Source organism: Papaver somniferum, chromosome 1 (genome assembly GCF_003573695.1).
Source record: "Papaver somniferum cultivar HN1 chromosome 1, ASM357369v1, whole genome shotgun sequence".
NCBI classification, from domain to species: Eukaryota; Viridiplantae; Streptophyta; class Magnoliopsida; order Ranunculales; family Papaveraceae; genus Papaver; species Papaver somniferum.
This window is the reverse complement of record NC_039358.1, coordinates 234146524-234157350: the sequence shown is the minus strand read 5'-3', so window position 1 is coordinate 234157350 and position 10827 is coordinate 234146524. Positions and strand designations below refer to the sequence as shown.

The 10827-nt window shown below is 37.5% G+C and overlaps 1 protein-coding gene and 1 long non-coding RNA gene across 2 annotated transcripts; both read left to right on the top strand.

Moving 5' to 3' along the window:
- The first annotated feature begins 3216 nt into the window (after positions 1-3216).
- On the top strand, positions 3217-5204 carry LOC113272691 (ankyrin repeat and SOCS box protein 18-like). Its single transcript, XM_026522495.1, has 4 exons — positions 3217-3238; positions 4175-4218; positions 4593-4679; positions 4968-5204. The coding sequence occupies exons 1-4, from the start codon at positions 3217-3219 to the stop codon at positions 5136-5138; spliced, it is 324 nt and encodes a 107-aa protein (XP_026378280.1). The 3' UTR covers positions 5139-5204.
- Positions 5205-5444: 240 nt separating this feature from the next.
- On the top strand, positions 5445-7025 carry LOC113338655. The gene is made up of 3 exons (XR_003354804.1): positions 5445-5534; positions 5963-6305; positions 7004-7025. It is a non-coding gene; the product is annotated as an uncharacterized LOC113338655 (long non-coding RNA).
- Positions 7026-10827: the final 3802 nt, after the last annotated feature.

Genomic DNA, 10827 nt, shown 5'->3' with positions numbered 1-10827 from the left:
GAAAGATGCTAAAGCACTAATGTTTCTACAACAGGGCGTAAGCAAAGCTATGGAATATTCTCAAAGTAGCATTCCAAGGATCAGAAAGGTAATCTCCATTAAACTACAAAATTTATGGCGATATTTTGATAATTTACTTATGAAAGAAAATGAAACTATCCAGAACTTCTTCTCAAGAGTTACTGGCATAGTAAATCAAATCAGTAGTTATGGAGATACCATTGAAAATAAAAGAGTGGTAGAAAAGATATTAAGAAGCTTACCATTCAAATTCGATCATATCATCGCTGCAATTGAGGAGTCAAAAAAATTTATCGACTCTCTCGGTACATGAATTAATGGGTTCACTCGAGGCGCACGATAAAAGAATCAATAGGTTCGCGGAGCAACCGTTGGAGCAGGAATTTCAATCAAAAATAAATTTCAGTGAAAAGAAAAATACGGAAGCCAGAAAAGAAAGCTCCAGAGGGGGATCATCATCAACATCACCTCACGAGAAAGGGTCGACATCAAATCAAGGACCCAAAAATTACTACCGCGGACGTGGAATAGGAAAAGGAGGTTATAGAAATAACAACAACCAAAGATAAGGAAAAAATTAATCCTCAAATCTCCAATATAATGTTTGCAAAAAGTTTGGCCATGCAACTGAAAATTGCAAGTACAAGTGCACCAAATGTGATAACTTAAATCACATGGAAAAAGATTGTTGGCTTAAAAATAATGAAGCCAACTATTCCGAGAAAAATGATTCTCAAAATCAAGTATTTTATTCCTGCCTCACCTCGCAACAAGAAGCGCAAGGTATATGGTATGTCGACAGCGGATGCAGCAGCCATATGACAGGAAACAAAGAATATTTCGTAAAATTAGAGGAGCAAGAGATTCCACCGGTCAAGCTCGGAGATGGAAAGTTCCAGGATGTTGAAGGAAGAGGATTCATATCCGTACGTACAAGGTCAGGTAAAACTCGATACATATCTGATGTTCTTTATGTTCCTGGCCTAGCTCAAAATTTATTAAGTGTTGGGCAACTTATAAGAAAAGGGTACTCACCACATTTCGAAGACGGAGAATGCACAATTTATGATAAAATTAATAAACAATTGGTGGAAAAAGTAAAAATGTCAGGAAATTTTATCTTTCCTTTATATATGCCATCAATTGAAAATTGTGAAATGAATACCAATCATATAGATGAATGCAAGCTATGGCATATGAGATACGGGCATCTCAACTACAGTTCCTTGAAGGTTCTAAAATCAAAGAACATGGTAATTGGTCTTCCTAATACCAACAATGGAGATAAAATATGTGAAGGTTGTATTCTTGGAAATTTCCATAGACTTCCATTCACAAACAAATCATGGAGAGAAAGAAGGCCCCTCGAATTGGTGCACGACGATATCTGCGGTCCGACAAGAACAACTTCACTCAACAACATAAGATATTTTCTCCTATTCGTGGATGATTATACCAGGATGATGTGGGTGTATATTCTCGAGCAAAAGTCCGATGCATTCCCTAAATTCCTAGAGTTCAAGGCGTTGTCAGAGAAGCAAAGTGGTCACCAAGAAAAGGTTTTCCGTACAGACCGTGGTGGAGAATTTCCCTCAAATGCGTTTATCAACTACTGCAAAGAAAACGGTATTAAGAAGGAGCTTACCGTCCGATACACTCCACAACAAAACGACGTCGCGAAAAGAAAAAATCGTACGATCGTGGAAATGGCTCGCAGCATGTTGAAAGCAAGGAAGCTACCCAACAGTTACTGGGAAGAAGCAGTCAACACGACGGTCTACATCCTTAATCGTTCGCCAACAAAAGCAGTCCTCAACAAAACTCCATATGAAGCTTGGCATAAGAAAAAGCCCGAGGTAACTTATTTCAGAATTTTTGGTTGCGTAACATACTCACATATTCCATCCCAACATAGAGAAATGTTCGATGAAAAAGGAGAAAAGCTAATATTCATCGGATACAACGAAGAGTCTAAAGCATATAGACTTCAAAAGACAGATACAAAGGAACTGGTAATTTCAAGAGATGTTATTTTTGATGAATTCAAATCATGGGATTAGAATGATGAAGCAGACAACTACGAGTTTCCACTACTCATCGAAGACGAGCCAGATCAGCCACGTCAAGAAGAAAGTAGTCCACCAGCAAGCCCGCGATCTCCTAGTCCAACACAACAAAGTCCAAGTTCATCGGAAACAAGTGCCCCACCTAGAAAGGTGCGTTCCCTAAGAGATATTTATGATACATATAATTGTTCATTTATAGCACTAGAACCTCAAAAATATGAGGAAGCGGCAAAACAAGAAAAATGGAGACATGCCATGGACGAAGAAATGCGAGTGATCGAGAAAAATAAGACATGGAAGCTTGTCAATCAGCCAATTGATAAAGAAATAATTGGTCTGAAATGGGTCTACAAGACAAAATACAATGAAGATGGGTCAATTCAAAAGCACAAAGCAAGGCTAGTTGCAAAAGGATACTCCCAGCAACCAGGAATTGACTACAACGAGACATTCGCCCCAGTCGCTCGCATGGAAACAATCCGGATGGTGTTAGCCTTGGCAGCGCAACTCAAAATGAAAGTCTACCAATTGGATGTAAAGTCGGCATTCCTAAACGGAGAACTTGAAGAAGAGGTGTACGTTGAACAACCTCAAGGATATATCCGAAAAGGAAAAGAAAAAATGGTTTATCGTCTCCGCAAAGCACTATATGGTCTCAAACAAGCACCGCGTGCATGGAACATCAAAATCGACAAGTATTTTTGAGATAATGGATTCGAGAAGAGTCCAAGTGAGCCATCCCTCTACATAAGAAAACAAGGTACGGATTTCCTAATCGTCTGTCTCTATGTTGATGATTTAATTTATGCCAGCACAAAACAAGAGATGGCAGAAAAATTTAAGAAGGAGATGACGAAAGAATATGAGATGACAGATCTAGGACTTATGCGATATTTTCTTGGGATTCAAGTGAAACAATCCCCCGATGAAATATTTATTTCCCAAGAAAAATATGCAGAAGACTTACTGAAAAGGTTCAACATGATGGATTGCAAACCAATTGCAACTCCAATGGGTACTAATGAAAAATTTGTAAAAAATGATGGAGCGACAAAATTTGATCCAACCTTATTCAGAAGTCTAGTCGGCTCACTGATCTATTTAACAAATACAAGGCCAGATATCGTCAATGCAACCAGCATTGTTTTTCGGTATGAGCTAGCCAAGCAAGTTACACTATGCAGCCACAAAAAGAATTCTTCGATATATCAAGGGAACAAAATATTTTGGTATCAAATATACAAGAGAAAAAGATAATGATTTAATTGGATTCACAGATAGTGATTTGGCGGGTTCTATTGAAGACCGAAAGAGCACATCAGGCTATGTTTTCTGTATGCGAAAAAAAGTTATCTCTTGGAGTTCTAAAAAGCAAAGTACGGTGGCACTATCGTCAGCCGAAGCAGAGTACATAGCATCAACAAGTGCAGCATGTGAAGCAGTATGGTTGAGAAGAATAATGACCCACCTACAACTAAAGCAAAAGCAGCCGACAACTATCTACTATGACAATATGTCTACAATTGCAATGACAAAAAATCCAGTCTTCCACGGACGGACAAAGCATATAGAGCTACGACACCACTTCATCAGAGAATTAGTGGAAAATAAAGAAATCGAGCTCCAATTCTGTCCAACGCAAGAACAAAATGCGGACATCTTCACAAAAGCAGTCACGGTAGATAAATTCAATCATTTTAGAGACAAACTTCACATCACAAATTAAGAGGGGGTGTTAAAAATATAAATTAATTTGTGATCAATGGCTTAAGGAAATAAAGCCCCGTAAGCATCTACACTAAGTAAGGCCCGGTACAGTCTAGAGTCTTCTAGGACTTCCTTTCACTCACGTGTTGTTATCCAGAGATTTCAGTCTCTAGAGTTTGCTTCCTCTGGTCGGTCAGTTTAGCTCCAGACTTTTCTGTATCTAGATAGTTCCTAGTGGTCAGTTAGATTAGCCTTCTAGAAAAGTCACTAGATAAATCTAGTGGTAGTGATATGTCCGTTAAGTTGGCGTATAAATAGGCAACTTTGGGTTCATTTGTTAGCATCAAATCAAAAATTCAAGTGAGTGAACTAATAGTGAGAGTTAGAGTTAGTAAGAGCCAAAGAGTCCTTTGCATATAGACGTGTAAGCCAAAATGCTACACTAAAAATTTTCTTATAACATTTCATTTTCCAAATTAATCAAAGCCTCACTTTTCAATTAACCAACCACTCTTTTTAAATTCATTTTCATAAACCCATCACACTTTCGTATTGGGCCAACAGTATTGCTATGTAGATATAACCAAAGAAAGCTACGTAGAAGTTTTATTTCTTCGGAATGCCACTTCATTATGGTTTTTCCGTTTGGCTGATTTGTTGGATTGCTAGTCTTGTCACCTTCAGTGTATAAAGGCACCTCCTCCTTGCACAGAGGAATATATAATCATTTTTATCGCGTGTACAGTTTTTTTTTCTCGAAGTCACCAATTAAGTTTATCTTCCATTTTGTCTTTGCAGCCCAATTTGTTCTTCAACGAGGTGATTACTCCACTTGTGGCAGCCATCCGTTCCAAATCTTGGCAATGCGTGGAGCATCTACTCAAGGTTGAAATCCCCGTTTACATCCTTTTTGGATTTTACTACATTTGTTGTAACTTAGACTAGTTTGGGTGATCTGAACCAGTAGTTTGTGAATTAGTATCATCCTGTTGAAACTTGAAGCTATTCAAGCTCTACTTACTTCGCCTGATTTTATACGTATAATATAGAACTTTCCATGTTGCTCTTGGTTCCATTTCTTTTGGTTTGCTCTTTTAGGAAGTGTGTATCAGTGGTGATGGATGAATATTCCATTTCTAATTTCTTATTTTAAATCTTTTCCCATCTGTGTAGGCAGGTGTTGATCCAAATGGTGGACCAGGTGGAGTAAAAGCTCTCCCATTTGCAGCTGAAGTGGGGATAATACAAATCATCAAGCTACTGGTTAAAGCTGGTGCAGATCCAAATGTTACCGATATTGTAAGCTATAGGTATTTTGTGTCTGTGTTCACTTACTGGACATGACATCTCCTGTTCCATCATATGCGGACTGGAGCGTTGATGGATTAATGAAGCATTCAGATTCTGGAAAGTTCACATTTACGGTAAATATAATTTTTTATCTCACTATTGAGCTTTCATAGAGTTTGTTGTCCGAAGTGTCAATCGACTATTATTGGCTCGTTAATTTGTATTTCATACTCTTCGTTTTTGTTGGCATTTAGCAGTTTCTTACTCTCATCAGATGAAGCTCAGCTTATAAATGTGTATATCTAGTAGAAACGCAAACATATTATAATAAATTATCACTATTGACAGATGATTTGTAAATAGGACGAGGTTTTTCTTGAGGAAAAATCAAGGGGCACAAGTGCATTCCGGAGGAAGGAGTACCGGTTGGCAGTATATTGGTACACACAGGTACTTTGTTTTAACTGAGCGTTTAAAATGAGTTTGAAATTATATAAGCTATGTGACTGATAGCAAAAGAATGAAGGTTGAAACACGAAAGCATACACGTTCTTGCGCAATAATTCTGAAGCATTCATATGGAAACAAATTTGAATTGGTAATTACAGGGAATATGTACTGTATATTCATATGCCGCTATGCTTGTAATTTACTTATGTGCCAAAACATGATCCAGGAATGACATAGAGAGAGGCACATGTTGTCTCTCTAGTACAGTTCAAATGAGGAAACACCGGTATCTATGATTTTCATATTTTTTTCCCAAAATCCCTGATGCGGTGATAAACATTTCTCATTTCTTGGTTTATTTCATTCAAACTGTCTTTTTCTTTCTTTTCCCAATAATATGCTGATTGCTTAAGGGATTTGTTTTACAGGCCCTTGGGAGTGGAATCTATCGTAGTGATGCAGCTGTACTATCCAACAGAAGTCTGTGCCATGTCTATTTGAATAATGGAGTTGATGCTTTAAAAGATGCTAAACAATGTGTGTTGGCAAGGCCAGACTGGCCAAGGCTCATTATAGGAAAGGAGCAGCACTCAAACTAATGAATATCTGTATCCTGTTATTTTTCCTTGTCAGTTAATTTCTTTTTTTGGAAGTTCCTTTACGATAATTGTTGCTGCAATAATTGCCACAGAGGCTTGATGAGGCAGCAGATGCCTTTTTTGATGGTTTGAAATTGGATCCTGAAAACAAAGAGCTTGAAGCTGCATTCAGGTTAGATACCATTATATCTATTATCGATCGATCAATTCAACTGTTACATTTATTGTTTTATCTTCCTGCTTTGCAAGGACCTGGTTTATCATCAAAAGCTGTCCCTGTCCTGATTGGACCGAAATTGAACTTCTAAACGATATTTGGATAACCACTGACCATCAACCGTAGAGTAAAAATTTCTAAAACTGTTCTCATTTCTAAAACTGCTTAGCAAGGAGCTGGTTCTTTTCATATATGGTTGGTAAAATGCTTTAGTCTGAGCATCCAAGATGTTGTTCAACTGGACATAGCTGGATATATATTTTTCCTTCTTTTCTTTTTAAGTATAATAATCTCGAGATTTTGCTATGCACAGTTTTGGATTTAGGCCTGCACATGTTTCAACAAGATAGAGGCGAAACTGCCAGTTAAAATCGAAATAGGTGCAGAAATATGGTTTGCAAGGCAGTCAACAGTTCTCATGAATCATTGATAGAGGGTCTTCTCGACCCATGTCACTTTAATTAGTAACTGAAATGATCAAGTAATGTGTTGTGGTAGATTATATGGCTAAGCAAACGTTGTTTAGTCAAACCTCCCTGCAGATCATTGTGTACTATGTTGTAAAACAATACTACTCCAGTTGTGCGTAAAATATGCTTTTCTTGTATTGCTTTACGGTTTCTGATTGTATTCCATGTTGTTCTTTCTTACAGGGAGGTTTGTTTGGCCAAAATGAAGTCTGTCACTATTTACTAATCTGCAGGGTAATTTAGTATTGCCCACTATCAAGACCTTTTTGTTTGGTTAAAGTTCTTCTATACAAGCTAGCTTGGTAGTTGCAAACAATGTCTTGAAAGTCCATGTAAAATCTTAAGTAGTCTGAGAAAGAGGTTTGACAGTGGACAATTTACTCTGTAGTGGGGTTTGTTAGTATCTTGTGTTTCTTGTTTTTGAAAAATTTCTAAAAATTTGTGCAGGGTTTGATTTAGACTAGCTTTATGGCTCGCAGTTATACGCTTCACAAGTCTTCTTGTTGTAATGGCTTCGCTATGGTAATTATATCAAGAGGACATCTGAAAGCACATAACTACTTGCCACAAAGAACAAGAGATTGTGGGGATTCGAAAATCTGAACCTCTTTAGCCGTAAATCAGTCCACCGACCAACTAAGCAATTGTTAATTGCTGCTATTTCTTGGTAGACCTCACATTTCATGTTATTATCCTAAGGATCCCCGACCTAAATCCCACTCATCAATTCTAAAGATCTCATCCATCAATTGTTGTTAATGTCAAATTTCATTTAAACATTTCCTCGAAAACATAAAATCTTGGCTGATAGTTGGTATCAACCTCTTGCAAAATTTTGTGGCATACAAAATTTTGCAAGATAAAAAAAACTCATCGACCCTCCCGATTCTCATGAGACCATTAAATTTGTGGATTTTGTAGATAGAACTTTGCTTCTTTGGAGTAGTTTCTGATTATTCTTCCTTGGTATTTCATCCGACTCCATTTACCTGATTCATTTGTTGCTAGTGCCTTGGGAAGAATAGCTTCTTTTCATTCCAGATGGTCGGTTTAACAATTTACCAACCTTTCATAATGTCAAAGAGTTGACCATAACTGTGGAAGCAGACTCTGATGAGCTATTAATTGCTCTAATCAAAGCAACACCAAATCTGGAGTGGCTCGTATTTGGCAGGGTAAGTGCGCATAATTATTTGAATTTGCATCCCGCCGTCAGTGGATAAATAAGTGACAGGACAATTATTTGGTTACATTACAAATTTAGTTGATTATCCCAAATGTTACAGTGGAAATAACGACGCTGAAAGTGATGATGATTGTGTGGGTGATCATGAGGGTAAAGACAACCATGATATCAAGGACGACTACTCTAGCTGTCGCTGTTCAAGGGGAACCGAACCACACTAAGAAAGACAATGGTTGGAAGCTTGATATAGTTAGTACTGGATGTTTATTTCTTCCTCGTGACATCGGAAATCTTACAAGACTATGATACTCAGATGCTAGTCGTAACTAATTCACTGCAGTAATTCCTGAACAGCTTGGAAATTTGGTACGAACTCAGAAAACTCGACCTATACTTAGGAAATAGAAAGATGAAGGCCATTGAGGAAATTATTTTTTTAAGACATTTAATCCTCAAAGGTCCATGCATGCATCTTCCGTACGAACCTCCTTCTCTTCTACTTCTTCATCATCTTCAGGGTTGAATAAACGATGTATTTCCTCTGGTGTTTTTCCAATTGCATCCACTTAACTACTTTCATTGATGCCAAGTCCAACAAGCCCTTTACGTTAAGAAAATTGGCAGCGCATCCCAAATCTTTTTGTCTTCATCACTAGTCTCAACCTCTGCATGTTTGCTTCAATAGTCGATCACCTTTGCGAAGATACTGAATTTGATGCTAGGCAAAGGGAAAGCGTTATTCTCAGTTTCGTTGATCAGCTATCATGTAACTCAGGGTTTTAGATTGCAATGCGATAAATTCTTTTAGAACAAGAAAAATCTCAATCTCCTGCCATGTCTAATGTGAAATAGTTTTTAACACCTTTTTAGTCTCAAACTAATTAGCCTGGAAATATTAGAGCTGCAGTTGGACACTTAGTTCTAGATATCAGAATTTTTACGAAGAGAAATTTGCAATGCAAAAGGGTGAAACACTAGATAAAAACTGAACAATATTTGAAGAAACGGGTAATATGTAAAGACAACATATGCAAATTAACATAGGATAAATATCAAGATTCAAAATGTTAATTTGTCCACAATTGGTATCTCATAAGAGAAATCACGTTTTGCTTAAAACAAATTGTGAAACCGATCCAATTTAGAGCTAAGAACAGGACACTCCAAAGGAAACCAAACTGCTCTTGAAAAGGAGCAATCCAAAATCAAGTGATTCTGCATGGCTGCTTATCGAAAAAAAGAAAAGAAAAACAATATATATAGATGTAACCTCAGCTGCACCGTAGTTGTTGTGTACGGCTGCCTACGTACCCACAGCTATGCTATGGGATGGGAACTAACTATGGGATCTTTTTTTTTAAAGAAAACTTAGGCAGTGCCTAAGGAAAGTGATACATTATGGAGCTAGTGGTATCATTGTTTAGACAAACATCTGATCCACTGCTAAGGTTCTTACAGACAATAGCCAAATTTAAAGCTTGCAAATTTTGGAGTCCACGAAGAAGTTTAAGACCCGTTAAAACAAAAGTTACTGGTTTAATGTTTAAATTATTTTCGGCATTCAAAAGCTGCTTTTCCCTGTGGTATTTCCTGCTGAATCTTCCTTTGATGGCTTTAATGTAGAGAGCATTGAAGTGTTCCAGAATTTCATTGGTTTCAGCATATATCTCTATATTCATGTGCTGCTTTTCCTCAGCCCATGCAAAAGCTAGTTCAGCTCCTCTTGTGGCTACTCCTGCTCCCTAATGGCCTGTGTGTCCTCTGCTATCAACATATTTGCCTGCATAATCGGTAATAGTTAGGGCTGAGAAATACTGATTACTGTTAGGATCCTGTATAGTGCAGATTTTGATTATGTAACCATAATCCTGCTGTTGATGAGGGATCCCAACATGGAATCCATTGTCTCCTCTTTGACTACCAGTGTGAGAGGTATCCCTCTGAGAGCTCAAAGCATGATGCGTCAAATTATGGATTTTGTTATAGTCACATAAGTGTTTTTGAATGCTAAGAGAGGTTTTCTTAGCATTGGGTGTGATGTTTTGGAAGACTAGATCACATCTAGCCTTCCAAATAAACCAGCAAGTAGTAGCATAAGTGGTGATATTTGCAGTATTTCTTGCATGTTGAAACCAAGCATTGAACCAATCCATAAAAAGTGTTTGATGATCAAAAAGACCATGATTTTCACCAAACATAAGCTTCCAAACATCAGTAGCAGTTGGACAATTGAGGAACATATGTGTCATTTCCTCCTCCCCACTTTTGCATATTTTGCATATGGGATCAATATAGTGAAGGATGCTGGCAGTTTTAGCATTAGTTGGGAGGATTTCATGAGCACATTTCTAGAGAAAGATTTTTATGGCGAGCGCAACTTCCATATTCCATATATATCCCCAGTCTCTTGTTACTTGGTCGTTTCTGTAAAGATTCTCTATTTTGGCTTTGTACAAAGCTTTAACAGAGAATTTGCCTGTGTCATTGAGATTCCATTGCATATTGTCTTATTCCCTGGGATGAATAACAAGAGCAGAGATGGATTGAGAAATATCAGGATTGAAGGTCTGTTGAATAAGCTGAATGTTTTATTCCTTCTGATCTGTCATTAAATGAGCTAGAAGTTGAATATCATTTGGGAAGTTTGCAGATTTTGTGAGCTTGTCAGTTGAATCAGTTATCCATATTTCCTCCCAGACTCTTATTTTGTTGACATTGCCTATTCTCCAGAAGCAATGTTGCTGAATGTTCTGAATACCTTCAAGAACTCTTTTCCATATCCAAGAATCTCCATCTTTAGATTTGGTGTTCATATTTAGCA

Bases quoted from the DNA above. Each gene is read 5' to 3' on its own strand.
- LOC113272691 (XM_026522495.1), top strand. From the start codon at position 3,217: ATGCAACCAGCATTGTTTTTCG. The intron at 3,239-4,174 runs GTATGAGCTAGC...ACTAATAGTGAG, and splicing joins GCAACCAGCATTGTTTTTCG to AGTTAGAGTTAGTAAGAGCC. The intron at 4,680-4,967 runs GTTGAAATCCCC...CCATCTGTGTAG, and splicing joins GCGTGGAGCATCTACTCAAG to GCAGGTGTTGATCCAAATGG.